The sequence below is a fragment of the Lycium barbarum genome, chromosome 6, assembly GCF_019175385.1.
Source record: "Lycium barbarum isolate Lr01 chromosome 6, ASM1917538v2, whole genome shotgun sequence".
Classification (NCBI taxonomy): Eukaryota; Viridiplantae; Streptophyta; class Magnoliopsida; order Solanales; family Solanaceae; genus Lycium; species Lycium barbarum.
In genome coordinates, this window is record NC_083342.1 from 65,616,764 (window position 1) to 65,637,974 (window position 21,211).

The 21,211-nt window shown below is 37.1% G+C and overlaps 2 protein-coding genes across 3 annotated transcripts; both read right to left on the reverse strand.

Annotated features, from left to right (window-relative positions):
* Nucleotides 1-6,651: 6,651 nt before the first annotated feature.
* LOC132644083 (uncharacterized) lies at nt 6,652-9,362 on the reverse strand. 2 transcript variants are annotated; one of them, XM_060360636.1, is made up of 2 exons: nt 8,290-9,362; nt 6,652-7,638 (listed from the first exon to the last, which is right to left on the reverse strand). In XM_060360636.1, exon 1 carries the CDS (start codon nt 9,360-9,362, stop codon nt 8,325-8,327), a length of 1,038 nt encoding a protein of 345 aa, XP_060216619.1. In that variant the 3' UTR covers nt 6,652-7,638; nt 8,290-8,324. The 2 variants fall into 2 exon arrangements, with proteins under 2 accessions (XP_060216619.1, XP_060216620.1); XM_060360637.1 differs by having other exon boundaries at nt 6,652-7,652.
* On the reverse strand, nt 6,816-7,769 carry LOC132644066 (uncharacterized). Its single transcript, XM_060360617.1, has one exon. It carries the CDS (start codon nt 7,767-7,769, stop codon nt 6,816-6,818), a length of 954 nt encoding a protein of 317 aa, XP_060216600.1.
* Nucleotides 9,363-21,211: the final 11,849 nt, after the last annotated feature.

A 21,211-nucleotide genomic window follows, 5' to 3' on the forward strand; every position in this document is an offset into this window, starting at 1 on the left:
TCTGTCGTTAGTACCTGCGCGGCATGAAAACGCAGCCCCCGAAGAAAGGGGGTCAGTACGGAATATGTACTGAGTATGTAAAGCACGGAACGTAGTAAACAAAGTCATAATCGAAGCAGAAGATACAGAAAATGAACGGAATATCCGGAATAGCAAAATGCTGATCATAAAGCATAAATAGTATTTGCAGAAAACGTATGTCATACCTGGTCCCATTACGGAACAAAATCATAACCGAAACAGAACATACAGAAAAGTGAGTGTGATATCCAGAGTATCATATGCATTTTTTCAAAACATAAGGAGTGTGTACAGAAACATATGCCATACCATGACCGGCCCCTGCCAAGGGACTCGGCAGACAGAACGTGGTCACCCCCCGACACTGGTGCCACAACACATAAGGAATCAGAAAAGGGGAATAACCCCGTAACATAACATATCATATCAGATGGCCATATCAGATCATATCATATCAGAATAGTGTACATGGCACAGCATACTCCACAACCCATGTACATGTATACCTGCCCCCTCACATCGAGGCACGGCGAACAATGCAGTGGAAGACGCTTGAGAACATATCCTGGCCCGGGCTCAGTGTGGGAAACATTGAGGCATCCACGAATGGAGTAGTGAGAAACTAAATGCAATAAAAACAACATATATATTTCCAGAGACTCAATGAAGCATATCGAGTGACAGATCAAATCAATGAAATCGGACGGAGTCATAGTAAGTGAAATTCGAATGTCAAAATGGGTTACGGAAGCATAATCTTTCTGAGATCGTTTCCAAGTTCCAAAACAATTCATAAGGCTTAATGAAATATTAAAACAATTTTTATTTAGTATTTAAAAGAGTAGTTAGAATATTTCTTAAAAAAAATGCTCGAAGACAAGTCATAAACACGTAAAGGGTAAAATCGAAAATAGTGGGCCCACCTCGGGACAAGCAAAGCGGTGGGCTCAAATTACGCATATTAAGCTTATGGGGTCACCTACAAAGGTCCTAGGGCATTCCACAACTTCCTAAGCAATTTGGGGAAATTTGCATAATTTTTCAACAAAGCATACTTAAAGGGTTCAATTCTATTGAACGAAAATGTGACAATTTCAGACGCGGATTCCGATGGACAGAATATTTTCCGAGGCTCAAATCCAATCCTAGTATATCTAGGACATGCCAAGATAAGAATCGGGATAGCTTTACATACCTTTTCCACGTCCTATTAGCTATGCTTATATGTCCGAGCTCGTAAATCTACATATAAGATGATTCACACTAATGTCAGTCTTTTCATCGTACAATTACACCACACTTCAAATTTTACTATTTTATGTTCTGCCGAAAATCGGGCAGCATCTCCCCTGTTTATATGCCTAGCCCGAATTCTCAATTCAACAACCAGCACAACAATAACAATACCAAAATCAATATTATTATTTCCCACATCAAATTATTCCATAAAACATCCCATAGGGTGTTTGTACCATATTTCCACCAACCAAATTAATTTACAGCAATTAAACAACTCCTTCTCCGTAAATCAACCAAGATTAATGTTAATAATGAAAGATTCATACCTATATCGCGATAATATTTCTGTATCTTCACTTCTTCACCCTGACCTTAAGACACAACACATTACTACACAATTTTGTAGTTGCAACTGTGCGCTGCCTGGACCGGAATTTGAAAATTATATTTTGATTTGCGTGAAAATTGATGGGTGGAAGTTGGTGGAAGTTTTCAGAGGTTTTGGGGAGGCTTAGAGGGTGTTTTGTTGCTGTTTGGGGGCTAAAGCCCCGTTATATAACATTTTAGAATCTGCCAGAACCATCTGGAAGAGTGTTCAGCGCGTTCGCGCTGTGTTGCTGATTTTCCTTCTGCGCGTTCGCGCCCCTCCCAGGCGCGTTCGCGCAGACTTTTTTTCTGCCTGGACCTTCATTCAGTAAAACGGTCATAACTCTTGATCCCGATATCGTGTGAGGGCCCACGACCTATGGTTGGAAAGATAATTCAATTATCTACAACTTATAGTGCTTGGTAGTTTTCCAAATTCCAAACTTATAATACCGTTGTTTCCCCTAAAAGTCAGGCCACTCGAAAACGTTTTCTTAAAAATATTCGTTTGGAGGGCTTCCACTTTGATTTGGCCCAAGGGTACTTCATGAGTTGTGTTTAACTTTACATATGTGATTCATATGACTTTTCAGATATTCCAAAAAAAATCTCGGTGTGTGGGCCCCACCCCAGTAAATAATCCGACATTCAAAAATACGGGATATAACATGGATGATCCTTGATGATTCCCTTATCCTTGATTCACTTGTCTTAATGTTATTGATGGCTTATAATCCTTGAAAACTCATATAATAAATGTAGAGAGAAGTTTTAGAGAGAAGTGGTGTAATGTTGTAATGAAATAAAACAAGTGTTGGTCCCTTTATTTAATGACTTGTGAAATCTGTACTGAGATGAACAGTGGTCGTCCATGGAGGTTTACGGACCGTATTCCACTATACGGCTCGTCCTCCATGGGCTTATTTAACCATTTCCAGAACCAGAAGCTGGGCTGCCTGCATGGTGGTTTACGACCATGGTTTACGGGCTGTAAATCACTTTACGGTCCGTCCACCAGGTCGTATTTAAGCATTTCCTCGGCTGGCAGAAAGTTGAAACCTTGCATGGCAGTTTACGACTGCCAGTTTACGGACCGTATTGCAATTTACGGTCCGTATTTTGCGATTTACGACCACTAGGCAGTTGCAATTCTGCAACTTCCCATATTTCTTAGACTTCTCATTTTAATCACCCCCGTCCATGCACATGCATTGCTCACCTTGTATCTCATCTTAACTTAGCCAACTTCCTCGTCTCACATCGGATACTTTCGAAATCTCGCCTAAGGTCATCAAACGTCGGTTCTTGCTCATAGACATCGTGCACTCACATTCATCACTAGTTCATCCACTTGCGTACCAACGGAAAATTTTCCGAGGTGTAACATACGGTCACCCCTTCGATGTGCTTGATTCTTGGGTCATTATTGGCATGTGTGATATTCTTATTTTCTCATGGAGTTGTTGTTGTTAATGATGATCAATTGAAAGGCATATTTGAAGTTGTACCAAACAAGAGGCCTTATAAACGGTTTTGATAATTCTTATTGAGATACACAAACTGAATAACTATTCTTACATTGGTTTCACATGATTTTCAGGACTGATTTCTTTATGTATTATTGTACTTTATTTTCATATTACTTGTTGACCCCGAGGCACTCACTGAGTACGAAGTACTCAGGCGTACCATTGTTGTTTTTATGGTATGTTAGGTAACAGTGAAGAACAGGTTCTTGATACTCCGGGCTTTTAGGAAGGACTTGCGGTTGCTGCTGATTTGTTGAGCCCACACATTCATTCGTGGGACACCCTATTTATTTAATTCCATTTATTTTATTAGTTTCCGGGATGCGTCCCGATGAGTTATACATTTATTCCTTATTCTTATAAGCTCCTTAGTATACATTCGAATGTGGGTAGAAGAAGAGTTGTTGTTTAACTCTTTCGGGCACACTATCATGTTTTGGTTGAATTATTTAAATTATAAAGACTTCCGCTGATTAAATTCATATATGCATGATTTGTTTACCTTTATTTTATAAACTGTGGGAGGCGAATGTTGAACCTGGCGGGTTCAAGTGTTATTATTGTGTCGTTTAGGTTCTTCCGATATTGTTCATGACGTCGGATGTTAGTCACGTCTAGGGTGGGTTTTGGGGCGTGACAATTTTCTCACAAACAAATTAGGTATTATATGGCTATAGAACACCATATTTCCATGTTATTGAGATATTATTTATGAGTAGTGTCAAGTAATGAGATTTAATCAAATAGAGTCTTTTGGCACAAGCTGGGTTTACATAGTACGAAGCTTCATGGGATAAAATTCAAATGAAGAAGGTTTTTTGTAACTAAACTTGCCCACGCTATCTCGGGCCAAGCCTGTTAAATTGCTATGACCCCAGAAGGTAAATATTTGAAGAACAAGAGTTAACTACTTGAACTTTGACCCCGAATAACACTTTCCATCCTCCAAGAAGTATGCATTCATGTTTTATTATGTCAATTTATTCCAATCAAAATTAACTCACAAACTCCAGCGAAATTGTACTTTAGAATCTACATATGTTATGCATTCACACCCCGTTACAGCCTATTGTATATACAATTTAAGTTGCACTGACATAGTCGCCGTGTGTACACTTTTTACACTATCAAGTTAAGCTACCTACAACAATTCAGGTAGTCCAGTCTACTCCAAATAACCTCAAATTTGAAACATAAGTTTCAAATATCATGAAGAACAAACTCAATCATCAATTTGTAAAAACTACAATAAATCTAACAAATCCAATTTGCAAACATGGAGATTTAACAATGTTTTGAATTATTCTTGTTAAACAACAACGAAATTTATCATAAGTCTAACTCGCTATTCAAACCATCACGTTAAATTAGCTTTCTTTGTCACATTAAATTCATGTTCCACAGTTTAAATAATTAAGGAGGAGAAGGAGGAGGCAAGGTTAGTTGTCTAATGTTTACTAAAATTAATTTTCAAAAAATGGATATAAATTAAATAGAAGTGTACAAATAGGCGTGGCGTGAAATTTTTGCTAAAAATATTTGAAGAGCATGACTTAGGCCTCATTTGTCTGCATTTATTGGAGGTCTGAATCTGAATGGTTCAGACCTTAAGCCATTAAGTGCATTTGTTTGCATTAAAATCTAAGCACTTATTGGGTCTGAATAGGTCTTAATCATTAAGATCTTGAATCAAGTCTTAATATCATTAAGAGGTATTTTTGTATGAAATTTTTTTATCACCAGCTCCAACCCCAACCCCAACCCTCCACCTCAACCCCACCCCTACCCACTCTCCACTCCAACCCCACCCATCCACCTCAACCCCACCCCACCACCCACCCACCTACTACTCCAACCCCTCACTCTCTACCACCCCCTCCCCGCCACCCCCAACTCACCACCAACCCCAATCCCACCCCACACCACCCACCCTCACTCCCCACTACCCCTCCCTCGTACCACCACCCCCACTCCCCACTATGCCTCCCTCGCACCACCAACCCCACTCCCCACTACCCCCACCTCCCACCACTAACCCCACGCCCACTTCCCACCAACCCCACCCCCACTACCTTCCACCCCACACCCCAACTACTCACTCACCCCTTCACCCTCACTCACCACCTACCACGACTACAAAACATCTCCACCATTACTAGTGAACATAAATGTTTCATTTTTTTTAATCAAATAATATATTTTTTTATAAAATTTGTACTTATTTTCTACTATTTAGTTACTTTTTAATTTAAATTGTATATTTATTATGTTTAAATAAATACATTATGCACATTCAGATGTTGAAAAACAAACAATCTTAATCATTCAATGTTCAGACCTAAAAACAGCATCTTAATCATTCAGATGTGCATTCAGATTTAGACGTCTTAATCTTAATGAAAACAAATGAGGCCTTAAACATTTTACTCTAAAACTTTGACGAAGCGGGGAGAGAGAAGGAATGAAGGATAACCTCTTTGAAAAGGACAGGTATCCGAATCTAAATTAGCTCACACACTTGATCTGGCTTACAGACAGCGAAATTGTAATTTAGAATCGACGATGTCATTAAGGCCCCATTTGTTTTCATTAAGAATGCATATCTGAATGATTAAGATGTTGTCTCTAGATCTAAACACTGAATGATTAAGACTGCTTGTTTTTCAACATCTGAATGTGCATAACATATTTATTTAAACATAATAAATATACAATTCAAATAAAAAAGTAACTAAATAAAAATTTAATAAAATAAAAATATTATTTGACAAAAAAATGAAACATTTATGTTCACTAGTGATGGTGGAGATGCTTTATAGTAGTGGTGGTTGGGGTGAGTGCATGGTGGTGGGTTAGGTGGGGTGGGGTGGGGTGGTGGTGAGGGGGGTTGTTGGGGGTAAGGTAGGTGGGTGGTCGGGGTTAGAATGGTGTTGGTGGTGAGTGAGGGAGGGAGGAGGGGGAGGGAGTGGGGAGGGGTGGGGGTGGTAGGTGCTGTAAATGGTGGTGGGAGGGTTTGGGGGGGAGGTTGTTGGTGGTGTGAGTCGTGGCGGTATGGTGGTGAGGAGGGTGGTTGGGGGTAATATAGGTGGGTGGTGATAGTGGGTGGGTTATTGGCGTGGGGGTGGGTGGTGGTGGGTAGGTGAGGGTGGGGTGATGTTGGTGGTGAGTGGGGGTGGGGTGGAGCCGGTAGTAAAAATTATTCATAAAAAAAATACCTCTTAATGATATTCAGACTTTGTTCAAGATCTTAATAATTAAGACATATTCAGACCAAATAAGTTATTACATCTTAATGTAAACAAATGCACTTAATGGTATAAGGTCTGAACCATTCAGATTCAGACCTTTATTAAGTGCAAATAAATGAGGCCTAACATCCCATTTTACAGCCTATTGGACATACCGTTAAAGTTCTGTGAGTGACTTGTGTAAACTTCTTATACCATGAGGTTAAGTGACCTACAGTAACAAATAATTATATTTATAAAGAACACAATGTAGTAATCTAGAAAATAAATTAAATAACTTGTCATAATAGATTAAATTATATTGATAGCGTAAAATTTTCTAACAAATTGTAAAGTATGCAAGCCACAAAACAAATGGCGTTTTGACCACTGGGACAAATGACTATACACTATGCATTTGTTGTCACTTTGATCATAGTTTCTGCGTAACTTGAAGCACATAGTCGTTCTCCGGCAACGGTCTAGTTGGAGCTTCCACTGGCAATGGCACCTCTGTGTTCACTAACAATGGCTCAACAATTGCTGCTGAATCATCCGGCCTCTGTCTTATTTCCAATAATCCACACTTTCTTACAAGAACAATTAATATTCCCGAGATGGCAAATACTAGAAATACCATTGAAATCCTCCACATTTTAGAGTTGATCTTTTGATGATTATTTTCATCAGCAGTTGGAGAAGGACTCGGAGCAATTTCATAAGCAGCAGGAGAAGGACTTGGAGCAACTTTCACCTCAGTAACTATAGAAAAATGGCCTTGTATTCTGGTTTCGCAAATATTTCCATCTATAACATCACCAAATTCAACCCAATTATTCAAATAGAAATAAACACACTTAGGCAAAGACCCTTCTGGTGCTGGCTGCACATAAGGAAACCTGATGGTGATAGGATCTTCCAACGCTAGTATATCCAATTCTGGAAGATTTTTGGCATACAAATCATAAGCATCATAAGCCAAAATTCCCAAAACTGGTGTCAAATAAGTGTAACCAGGTAAAGGATAATAAAAGGATGACCAATTAGCCAAGTTTTGGTAAACCAGAACAAGTTTCCTTACATAAGGATCCTCTACGATCCCAGATGGGATAACGAATTCTTTAAACCAGCCATAGACTCTCCATTTTAAGCTGTATCTTGTAAGCATCAAGGCTGAAATTGTAATCCCTGTTAAGTTGGAAGGAACATATGCATCATAAGGAACACCAGTCCTTGTTCTTTGCCAGCTCAATTCCCTGAAAGCATATTGCTGAAGTAAGGAATCAAGTGAGCTTTTTGCATATGAGTCTGAACTAGTTGATTCAGATCCAACCAGAATAGCAATTAGAAACCAGATAATTATGTAGAAATAACCTGCTGAATGCATCAGATTGGGAGGAATGTTGATCTTCTGCTTGTTGAAGAAGGGTGACGTAATGGATGAGATTCAGGAGGGAGTTAAAGAAAAATGGAAATTGGAGTATGATGTTACAATAAGGAACACATTTGAACTGCAGATCTCAAGAGAGAATACGTGGGAGAACTACTTAGGCCACAGCTGGACAAAAGTCAACATCTGGATTAATTGTGCTAGGCTGTTTGTATGCCTTAATTAATCAATTATTTATTTTGTTTGTTTCTTTGGTTCTTTATTTTTTGTTTAAGGAAGGTCACTTCCTTTTTCTTAAAGCATCAATGTTGGAACTTCAAGACCAAGTTGGGTAAACTCTACTAAAAGAACTTGATCAATTTACAATTGTAAAGAATGTAAGATCACAAAAGTTTCTGCTGATATTCATCAAGATGATAACACAAAGTAAATAGAATGTACAACAGAATGGAAGGATAAAATCAAAGCGCTGAAAGAATTGAATTAAATATTGCAAAAAATCTTGAAGCTGGATTACCAGATGAATATTAAAAAACTCTTTGTAAAGCAAATCTATGGGAGATATTCATTCTCTAATGAGGGTCTTGTACGTGTCTCTGAAGCCACTGGAGCCTTTGTATGTCCAACTCTTGTCATCAGCAATGGTACATCTCTATCTGCTGCCTCTTCCATCCTCTCAATCTTTTTCTGTTTATCATACTTCTTTAGACAAACAATCAATAAAACCAAGAACACCAAAGCCACAAATCCACCAACAACTGATCCAAATATTACCCATTTTTTCCTACCACTTTTATGACCCTCTGTGCCACTACCACTACCACCTCCACTGGCAGGTTCTGGCTCAGCAGCAGTGAACTCAACAACTATAGAAAAATGGCCTTGTTTGGTTGTCTTACACACATTCCCATTCAATATATTGTCAAATTCCACTGCACCATCCAAGTTAAAGTACGCACACTTAGGTGACAATCCCATTGGCACTGGCTTTACACTAGAAAAATTGACCAAAATGGGCTTCTCTGATGATCTAATATCCAACTCTGGCAGATTTTTAGCTGATAAATTGGAAGCATCATAAGATAAAATACCCAAAACTGGTGTTAGATGAGTGTAACCTGTTAAAGGGTAATACAAATTGGACCAATTGGCTAAATTGTGATAAACCAAAACAAGCCTCTCTACATAAGGTTGCTCCAAAACACCAATTGGGATATGAAATTCTTTGTATCTACTAACACCCCTTCTCCTCATGCTCCCACTTCTTAGTCTGAGTGCAGCAACTTTGATTCCGGTGAAATTGGAAGGCACATTGCCATTGTAAGGAATCCCAGTTCTTGGCCTAACAAATGCCCTAAAAGCATAGTCTTGAAGAACTGAATCAAGCAGCCTTGCCGAAAATTCTGCATTTGTTAATTCAGCATTAAGCACTGGTAGAACAAGGATAGTGTAGAGAAATGCAACAAGAAACATCAGAGACTGAAGATCTGAAAAAGGAGTAGGAAATTTCTCTTGATCAACTGCAATTCTGAAGTTCCTCTCTTGATTATTGAAAGAAAAAGTTCCATCCTTTTCTTCCTTGTGAGACATAAAATGTTGATTTTTTTAGCAGGACAGGAGAGAGATTACAACAAATCTTGAATGCACTCATATTCAAAGGTGTGGATTTTTTCTACAGAAACGTAGTTGTCATTAATTAAGATATTAAGGAGGAAAATCACAAGCACAAAGCATAGTATATATATATATATATATATATATATATATATATATATATATATATATATATCTGGTGGAGATTTTAAGGGGTAATTGGTAATTCAACTATTTAAGATAAGTATATGAAAATGGAAAGCAAATAAATGGGGAGCAACAACCCTACAGCTGTGTCAAGAAGAGTCCACCGCATTTTGTATGCATTTACTTGAAAGTAAAGCCAGTCATATTCAGACAAATCAGCAATAGATTATACCATCAAAGTAAAATGGGGACCTCAAACTCTTACCTGCTGACTGGTGACTGGTGAGACATGGGAGCTTCTGCTACTACTCCACACGTGACGCTACTAGTACTTTAATTACTTATAAGGGGAGCATTCAACTACGGAAAATGGATGAATAAAGTTTAATTTTTTTCTTCTGTATCAGAAAACTAACTTATTAATTTTTTTCTTCTGTGTCAGAAAACTAACTTAACTTCGTTATTGTTGTAAATATTATATTTTGTTTGTCCATTAACTTGGAGGCAACGTAAACTTGATAGCCAAGTTTATATCATTAGCTTGGTGACCAAGTTTGTTACTTGGCAACCTAGTACCATTTCCTCCTATATAGTAACTCATTTGTATAACATGGAGAATATATACACAATTGAGAATAGAAAGAAAAGCAGTACTATTACCCTTGCTTTTTATGCTCTCTCTCCATTTTGCTACTTTATTTTATTACATCGTTTTTATTTCATAACACGTTATCAGCACGAGACTCTGTCATTTTGCTTTTGATTCTCTATTTCTGGTGCAATTCTTGAAGTTACACGAGTGCAAGATAAGTATTTTACTTAATAATCTTTCACTGTGTCCAAATTATATTTATGGTATTTGTTTTAATCACTCCTATTTTTGGAAACTTGAAGATGCTGCATGTTGCCTTACTAGGTATCGATGAGAAATCCTTATTTGCCGACTTCTATTGGTGATAAGGAACTAAAATGATAATATGATAGCTTGTGGAAATCTCTACGAGACAAGCATATGCATATATTATTGCAGAACACACTTCACCGTGAGGTTTAGGAAGCAATTTGAAGAGAAGGTAAGAATGAATCTCGTTGATCAATTTTTAATTGTTTAGTATAATTACAAAGCTACGGAGAAAGAAAGAGATGGCAGGTGTACATCTTTCTGTTATGAAGAAAGTACAAGATATCAGTAAAGGAGCTTTTTCACCAAGCCATATAAGGGCTCTTGGTATAAGAGCAATAATCTTTTTCCTATAGCAGGTATACGTTTTTATGGGTTAATATTAAGAAACAAGTAAGTATTGAATTGGTTTGTTTGAAATTCAGTTTTGTAGTATTAGAGGCAGTTTGACCAAATAATTGCTACGATCTGACACAAAGTATTATTTTTAAACTCATTCATTGTCCGAAAGCATATTCACACTTCTTTATGAGGATTGTAGCTTTATACATCCAAGATGGCTTTCTCTGCACTCTTCATCATTTTACTATGTATACATATAGAGTGTATTTTTTCATAAAAGATACAATTAAACTCCCATAGAGTTTGCAGAAGGAAATATATGACCACTGTACGTGGTAGTATTTTCTAAGCCTAGTTATTACTAGATTTAATTATGCTTGTAACCACCAGAAGTGGTAATATTTTCATAAGTCTGTTGTGGCTACAATTGAAGTTATGTATATGAGAAATATTATTTATATCATGTCACAAAATTGCTCCTGAAGAGAAATATGAAAAATTCGAGAGATATTATGACATGACTTTATGGTCCACTTTGAACTGTAATACAGGTTACAAGAAATGTTCGACCACAAGAATTGATATATTTCATGTCTTGGTAAAACTTAATTTGGTTATGCGTAAAAGCATAAAGTGGTACATTATTTAAAAGACTCGAGTTTGAGTCCAAATGCATGATATTGATGATATGATGATGACTAAGCAAATTAATATGCTCTTGATAAAATTGTGAAGCCCGTCCCACTAACTTTGCTCCATTCCCTGAAGTGAATGTGGTAGCAGTCTATGATAAGTCTGAAAGATGACAAAATATTTGTTGTGGCTATATGAATGAACGTGGGCGTGATAAAGGACAAAATAATAATAGTCATCATTATGTTCTAAAAATGGTCTTTCAAAAGGTGAAGATAATTTTTTATCATCAATGTGATATGAAAGTTCATTGAGCATGCAGTTGTTGTGCGACCTAATTTAATAGATTTTATAAATCCTCCATCAAAATAAAGGAATACAAAGTAGAGACATACTTGACCTTTCAAAATGATGTTGAGGTGGATCATATAAATATAATAAATTTCAAGGCATGACAAGGAACTTATAATGAACATTTATGAAGCACATACAAAGGATTATAGTTCATTCCTTGAAAAAAAAAATATAACTTGTGATAAGCACCGTGATTGCTGGCCCATTCTTTAAAGTGAATGTGGCAAGATGTGATAATATATATGCATAAATACATGCTTATGTATGGTTATACTATACCACAACTCACCTCATGGGGAGGTTTGAGAGAAATCGATATTGTGATATAAGTGGTCGTTGATCACCTTGTTGATGATGATTATTTAAGGGAAAAGTTTAAAGCAAGAAACAGTTCTTGCCTAAAATAATTTTTTATCATGACCCAAATGATATAATTTTCTCTTTTAAAGGGATGTTCATCATACGGATGATGTTATGAAATGTGTGGTAGTACACAATTAACTGGCAGCTTCGGAAGAGCTAATTTATTACTACATTGGAGGAATTAAATTGATTGTCAAGAAAGTATTATACTGTAGTAAGTCTCAAAGAAAATTATTCAGTTTCAAAGGTATTTGCCAAAGTGGCATTCATAATGAGGCTATAAATTAATGAAAGATTTAATATCTTCGCATTACTACAGTCATAGCAGGTAAGAAATATAAATGTGAAATACCCTACCTCCCTCCTGCTTGTGCTACACATAATATGAGTATGATGACAGAATCACATACGATAGTAAACTAGAAGTTTGTTGAAATAAACATCAGTTGGCATGACCGGTTGACCATCCCGGTCCAAATATAATGCAAAAATAATTGAGAATTCACGTGATTCTATACAGAAGAAATAAAAGATTCTTCAAGAAATTCTCTTGTGCTGCTTATGATCATAAATCTATTATTAGACCAGCTAAGGTTGGGATCAGGATCCCCATAGATTTGGAACGTATAAAAGGTGATATATATACATGAGCTCAGTCACCTGCCATGTGGACGATTTACTATTATATGATTTTAATAGATGCATCTATGATTTGGTCACATGTGCATTTGGTATCTACTTGCCATTTGATTTTTGCAAGATAGTTTGCTCAAATTGATAAATTAAGAGCATGGTTCCAAACAATATAGTTATGTTAATAATGTTGGTTTATATCCATAGTTGGTTTAGTAGAAATTGTATGCCTCCAATGATAGCTGATCCATTGAGTATGAGAATAAAACTCCCAATTTGGTATGGGATATGCTATTTAGCATGTAACAGCGCTTGTATGCATCAAGCCAAACAAGTAATAATAAGTACCCCATCACGATTGGTTCAGGGTCAGGAACCAAATAATATCCATCTAGAAACATTTGAATGTGCGGTAATAAATTCAATTGCACCACCACAACGTACAAAGATGGATCCCCAAAGAAGGTTGGGGATATATGTTAGTCTTACTAGCATCAGGGGGAAAAATGATAAGTAGTTGGAAAATATATTATGTGGAATAACTTATCATTAGCATAATCCTCATTCAAAAGGATAATTCCAGTCAAATGTCAGACGCATTTAACTGACCCAAAAGAATAATATATGCCAGCTACAAATGCTTCATTTAGAATTAAAGTCCCTGAAGGACAGATTTTACGGCAAGCCTGAAGCGTGGTAGACCGATCAGTTCCAAAGATAAAAATCCTTGAAAGGAGAGGAGAAAATTATTATGATGGTCATAATAGGCAAGTGCTCTAGAAGAGCCCCAAGACAGAACACTTCATCAAACCTTGAAAAAGGTTCAGGTACCTGAAATTGATGAATATAAAGAGATCTCGATAAATTATGTCTATGGAACTGATCCAAAAGATCGTCGACGACATATATGATATAGCTCTTGATATTATGATAATATTCTTGAATTTTAAATCTGTCATGATACAGATGAAGAAATGATTGGCCAAAATCAAAGGTGCAATCGAGTATTAGTGACTTCACATAAAAATAAAAATAAAAATGTGAAGCTTGTGGACTTGTAGTCCAAACACCTGAAAGTGGAAAGCAGTGGGGTACATTATATATACTGCAGAAATGAGACTAAGAAAATAAAGTCGTTAGATATAAATCACGACTTATGGCATTAAGGTTTTCTTTTCGCAAAGGCCTGGCATTGATTATATGGATACATATTCTCCTGTGGTGGATGCAATCACTTTCAGAGATCTTATTAGTCTGACAATACATGAAAACTCGATATGCATATAACGAATTGTTGTCATTATTAATATTGCTAGCTAGACAACAAAATCTTTATGAAAATTCCTGAAGGATTCAAAGTGCATGAAGCATAAAATAGTTCTTAGGAAACTGGTTCGATAAAGTTTCGTAAGTCCTTATAAGGATTGAAAAATAAATCAGCACGCATATGGTATAATTGCCTTGTGTTTCTATAAAGAGGTGTGGATCTAAAGTTGTGTATGACTGGGATACTATTGGAATCCTTAAGAGTTACCAAAAGCAGTAGATTTTCTACTGAAGGATTTAAGATGAATGACATTGAAAAGAAAATTTCTTTTTGGCCTACAAATCAATCATTTGACAAATATAATATTTGTCTATCAATCAAGTTACACACAGAAAAGGTGATTCCATTGAATACCCCATAAAGATCCATTTAGACCTCATGAAAATGATGAAATATTCTTTAGTGCAATAGGTGCACTTATATATCTTGCTAATACTATGATTATGGATAACATATTCTATTAATTTGCAGGCAAAATATATCTCCTACACATTTATATGTGAAGGAAATCAAATATTGATATGAATTTTGTTTATTCTAACAAATGTTGTCAAGGTCTTGTTGTCTATACAAATGCAGGATATTTATATGTTCTGCATGAAGTTGTATGATCTCAGACAATTACTCATTTGCATGTGGGTGGCTTCCATATTATGCTATTCTATAAGGCAATTAATAATTGTTACTTGGGCAAGTCACTCAAAGATACTAGTGACTCTAATGCAAGCCAAGAATGCACATGGTTGATATCAATAACTCAACACATTTAGGAAGGAACTGTGGTCTCTCCTTGAAGATAAAGATTCCAGCAATATTGCAAGCTAAGGCTGATAGAGACAGAACAAACACATTTCACCAAAAAAAAAAAAAAAATCACATATGATCTTCAATGGAATGGTGAAATTGTTGCTCAACAAATTTGGTCAAAGTGATAATTTGGCGGATTTATTTACTAAGGGGTTGCCAGCATTATTATTCAATTTCATCATTGAAATATGCCCTCACCGAGATACAAAATGATGCTCTTATCAGAGAGAGTAAGATACGCGTTGTACTCTTTTTTTCTTAACCAAGGTTTTGTCCCACTGGATTTTCCTGGTAAGGATTTTAATGAGGCAGTAAGCAATGCGTATTAGGAATAACTTGTATATTTTTCTTCACTAGAACATCATCTATAAATGGACATCCAAGGGGGGAGTGTTGTAAATATTATATTTTGTTTGTCCATTAACTTGGAGGCAATGTAAACTTGATAGCCAAGTTTATATCATTAGCTTGGTGACCAAGTTTGTTAATTGGCCACCAAGTACCATTTCCTCCTATATATATATATATAGTAACTCATTTGTATAAGATGGAGAATATATACACAATTGAGAATAGAAAGAAAAGCAGTACTATTACACTTGCTTCTTTTGCTCTCTCTCTCTCGGTTTTGCTACTTTACAGTTTTTATTTTATAACAGTTATTTCACTTAAAAGATTACTTAACTTTCGTTTGTATTAAAAAGGTTACTTATCTTTTGGTACTTCGCTCAAAAGGTGACTCAAGCCGAAAAGTAATATATTCAATAACCTTTTAATGATGAGCTAGGCACTTGATATTTTAGGCAAAAAATATTAACTCAACCCATTTTAACAATTACCCTCCAATCCGATCAATACTCGACTCATAAAATCTCGTTATATGACAAACAGCTACGGAAAAGGTCCAAAATTACAAGCTTGCTACCTGCAATAATTGGTTTTTGGTATCTTAAATTAATTTAGCTACAGTGCTTATAAGTCAAGTACTTACAGGCCAAAAGTCATTTTTAAAAAAAAAAAAAAAAGGTTAAAGGCCACTAGGATGGTAGCCTAGGGCTTATTTTATTTATTAAAAAAACCACATCAGTAGTCCTTACAACTTAAAAATAACGAAAAGGGAAAGTAGAGTTCCACTGAAGACCAAATAAAGTGAAATGCCAGATAAAGAGCCCGTTTGGATTGGCTTATAAGTTGCTTATAAGTTGTTTTCAGCTTTTTTGAGTGTTTAGCCGGCCAGCTTAAAGTCATTTTGTGCTTAAAATAAGCTCAAAAAAATAATTGGACCCATTTGACTAGCTTATCTAAAGCAGCTTATAAGCTGAAAACAGCTTATAAGCCAAAAAAAAAAAAGTTAGACTACCCCAACTTATTTTTTTTAGCTTATAAGTTGTTTGCAGCTTATAGGCATAAGCCCATCCAAACAAGCTCAAAGTGTGTCTTCCTTGTGTCCATGGCTCTTCATTGTTGATCCTTTTTCCGATGGTGCTTGATTCTGAGCATCTGCACTCTCCTTGGTTGGAGGATGGTGTTGATTCCGCTGAAGCTCAGGTTTGTTGCTTGCAATCTTCATCCTCACTCTTCGACTTTTGTATCTCCGGTAGATCTGTTGTCGATTCATCTTCCTCTTGTTTGTTTGTATGATTGATGATGTAAATCTATCTTTTTGGTTGCCAATTTGGGTATTTCCAGCTGGTTTGAGCTTTGTATGTGATTTATTGTGTTTTCCCCAATTTTGTCGCCTCTCCTATGTTTCTTTCCTCTCTGATTTAGTGTTGTTGTTGTGATTTGATGCTGTGTCATTTATTGTATGTGATTGTTGAGTCATTATCCTTGTTGTTTTCTCCATCTTGTGTACCTGCTCTAGTTGCCTTTCGTTTTTGCTTAGCAGATTCGATTTTGTACATGCTTCTATGGAATGCTTTCTAATATGCTCATAATCTGTTAGCTTTCCTGTGTTTTCCATGAGGTGTAGTTCACTATTTTCCTGGCCAACTGAATGAGCATCCAAGGATGCTAATACCACATATTTTCCATTCAATAGTAAATACCCCATGAAAATAAGACCTGCAAAATAGAAAAGGATGTTAGAATAAAAACAAATCAATATTCTCTTATTCCATGGAATTTGAGAAAATTGATCTTTGAAATGCCTCGTTTTCCACTCCTTAGCTTTTCGTTTCATCTTCCAATCATTCTCTTTTGCCTTCTTCATCTCTTACAACTTCTAACCCTTAGGTATGGTGAATTATTCTTGTCACTATTTATCAATTTCCTTCCCCACGTATCCATTTCCAGGAAATTGTTAGCCATATAGTCCCCCTTGTCCAAAGCCAAGTTTGCCCAAAAATCTGCAAGCTTATTCCCTTCCCAGAATACATGATTTATCACCACTATTCTCTCTCTCATAATCCTCCATTGTACTGATGATTTGCCATGGACTATGCCACATTTTCTCCATTACATTTTTCATTAGCATTGAATCAGTTTCCAATATAATTTGAGGTATTTGCTTTCTATCCATATATTTCAGTGCTTGCAATATAGCCTCTGCTTCTACTTGAGTGTTAGAGAAATTGTCACGACCCAACCCCGTAGGCCGTGACTAGTGCCCGAACTGGGCACCCGAACACACTCATCAAATCCGAATCACATACAGATAGCGTATACGGGCACAAATATCACACGCTGCCTCAAATTATATCAAACTGTCTCAGACACATTTCAAACACAACCATATATGTACATATATATCAAAAGCCGACAAGGCTATCAAATGGCGCAACGGCCCAAAACATATACAAACGCACGCCGACAAGGCTGCCATGGCAAGTGGGATCATACAAACACACCCGTACAGAAGTAGGCACAAAACCCACATATACGTCTACAGACCTCTAAACAGACAGACCGAATCATATGGCGGCCATACCCCTGAACAAATACATACATATGCAACGAACGAAGATATATACCAAAATGTAGGCTCCGGAATAAGAGGAGCACTCCAAATAGCAGAAGAGGGTATCCTAAATGGCTGGATCACCAAACTGTGCGTCTGCACCTGCGGGCATGAAACGCAGCCCCCCGAAGAAAGGGGGTCAGTACGAAATATGTACTGAGTATGCAAAGCAGAAGATACAGAAAACAAATCTGAGGCATAAACGAAATAGAAGTACAGAACATAAGTGCAAACCCAAAATATCAAAATGTTTACTCTCAAAATATAAGTCATGCATAGGGCACAGAGAATATGGTCGCCCGCCCGTCAATGGCGCCATAACACAGCATAACACCACAAGGTTCAAATCTCCGTATCCCCATCACACATCATAACACAGCATAACGCCATACACAGCATAACGCCAAATATAAGTGGAACCCGGCCCTCTAGCGAGTGGCTCGGTGAACCATCAACACAGCATAACACCGGAATATATCAAAGTGCGCACGACAACAGAACCGGCCCGGGATCCGGCGAATGATATAACAGAACGTACGAGCAGAGTCGTGAGTAACCATATGCATAAAATCATTATCATGGACTCAAATATAAGTAAAATGACCATACTTGAGAATCGAAATAATAGTCATACCAAATTCTTTCAAAAGTCTTCCGAATTACATAAAGGAAAGTCGCGGGATCCACGGACGGGTATCGACCCGAGCCGGGCCCGCCTATGGAGAACATACTCATCATATGCCATACAAACTCCTACGAAGATATCGAAGCAATCCGATCCTTTATGTGAAAGATACGGCGTCCATAATTACGGAATTCTTTAAAACAAAACTTTTTGTGAAACATTTGGAAATCAGTTATTTCTAAGACATAAGGATTCATATTTCATCACATCAAACATACGAGTGCCAAGAAATATATAAGAGTCATAACGTGCTCGGATTGCGGATTTAGAATTTCCTCGAGGCTCGTGATATAACCTATTTATAACTAAGGCATGCCAAAAGAAGGAAGGTTTGAGCTTTACATACCTCGTACGCACTCCAAGCTAGCCCAACTCAAGCTAATCCCAACCTACGCCTCGGGCTCCCCAAGGTCTACAAATATGCCAACGAATATCAAACATTAGCCATAGGCACTTAGGCGATTTATTCCAAACTAACACTCAATTCTACAGAAATTTGGGCAGCATTTCCCCTGTAAAAAGGCCAACCCCGAGAATTTAACTCGGCCAAATCAACAATCACAACAACAATAACCAACCTAACAACCCCAATGACCAATCCGAAAGGCAATATAACAATAATAACTCTCTTTTACAACATTCATAATATTCAATTCGACGGCTTACATTCAAGCCACATCACCGCTCATACATTCAATTTCCAACCCGAACCCATACCAACAATATTCAAGGACATTTTAAACAACTTACACAACATTTCCAACAATCCAACAATTGCTCCAATTTTCCCGAAAACTGTCCCAAACCCGAGAACCTCGCTATACACACTTCCGACTTTCGAATCATGATTTGCGCCAACAATCCACATTCTAACAATACTATTCTCATGAAAATAAAAGTTGCATTAATTGCACATAGTTCTCCAAATCAGTCCGCAACACTTACCATATCAACTTGCGAAATTAAACTCTTATTTCCAACATAAAAGTCATCACAACAACCACTAAAACATTAAGCGACATTAATGCGTTCTTTGGCATATAGTATGACCCACAATCGGCTATCACCACACATGCATATATTAGTGATTCTTATCCATCCTACACACTACAACAATCAAACATGCTACATAAGATCAATTCATCACCTCAACCACACAACATACACATACCTCACACGGCTAACACACCAAGCACACGACCCACTTCCAACATACCCTATCTCATGATTTTCATCCATTTTAGCATACCACAATATGCATACAGCATTTATAACACATAAAACAAGATCAAATCTTACCTTTCTTCTTCAACTCCACACTTTCCCTAGGGTTTGCGATCTATTAAATGGATGGCTTGATCGCTCCAACAACACTTCCACGTTACTTAGGGACCTTCAATTAGTGGATTTGCACCAAAGAAATATTTTTGGAAGGGATGAAATTGGAGTTGGTTTTCCTAGGTTCTTGGCCGAGAGGGGTGTTGAAGTTGTTCTTCAACTTCTTGATTTCTTCTAAGTGTTGAAATGATAAGAGATGACTTAGAAGTCATCTTTTAAGCCTCCACATAAATTCTCCATGTGTCCATGGCCCACACATGAGTTGGACCAATTAAAATTGGCCACAAAGTGTGGGACTACTTGCATGATTTTCAACTTCCAATTATGTGACTTTTGGTCCCAACTTTTCCTAAGTGTTCCAAGCCAACAATTTCATGAACAACTTATGTCTCAAAATAAAATCGAAGGTCAAAAGTCTCGACTTCAAGTCCCGGAATGGTCTTGGCCCTAACTTATCATAGTTAATCCGGATTGTCCCAATGTATAAAATACGGGACGTAACAGAAACTGCCCTCTCTCATTTCTTGAGCCTGTGCATAAATCAGATCCCCTCTAGCATCCCTTAAACAAAAACTCCAAGAACTTCTACTTGGGTTCCCTCTAGAGGCTCCATCGGTGTTGCATTTTATCCAACCTGTATCTGGGGGTTTCTAATAAACTGGGTGACTTTTAAAGCAGGGGAATAAGTATGTAGCGCCCTAATTAGATCCATCCAATTATATGGGGCATATTTGAAGTTCTTTCTTCTGGCATTCATGAATAATATTAAAGTATGCATGATCTGGTACTTTAATTTATGGATGGACATTCCCCCCCCATGTAGTATAGTATTTCTTCTTTTCCATATCTCCCACACTATCACTGTTGGTACTACCTGATAGATCTTCTTAATATGGTTATTTACTGGTGTCTCCCACCATGTTGATATTAACTGTGTTAACTAAAGACCAGCTATGTTAACACCAACAGGTTCACAAAAATGCTTCCAGATAGTTTGTGCCACACTAGAATTTAGGAATACATGTGCAATGGTCTCTTCTTGAGCTGTTTGACAACAATTGTATCTTGAGGCAAATTGAAACCCCCATTTTTTCAAAGTATCATCTAATGGTAATTTGGTTTGCCAAAGCCTCCATACAAAAAAACTGATTTTAACAGGTAGCTCCTTAGTCCACATATATTCGTAGTCCTCAGAAACTGATAAGCTGAGCTAAATGTGAAAATACCCCTAGTGTCAAGTTTCCAATACGCTCTGTCTAGTGTATCTTCCCCAATAGGTGGCTTAACTTGTTGAATAATGTGGCTGGCCAGGTTTTCAGGCAATAACTCCCTAATCAGTTCTTCCTTCCATCTTTCC

What these genes read in the sequence shown, in the direction of transcription:
- LOC132644083 (XM_060360636.1), bottom strand. Translation starts at nt 9,362, where the DNA reads ATGTCTCACAAGGAAGAAAAGGATGGAACTTTTTCTTTCAATAATCAA.
- LOC132644066 (XM_060360617.1), bottom strand. Translation starts at nt 7,769, where the DNA reads ATGCATTCAGCAGGTTATTTCTACATAATTATCTGGTTTCTAATTGCT.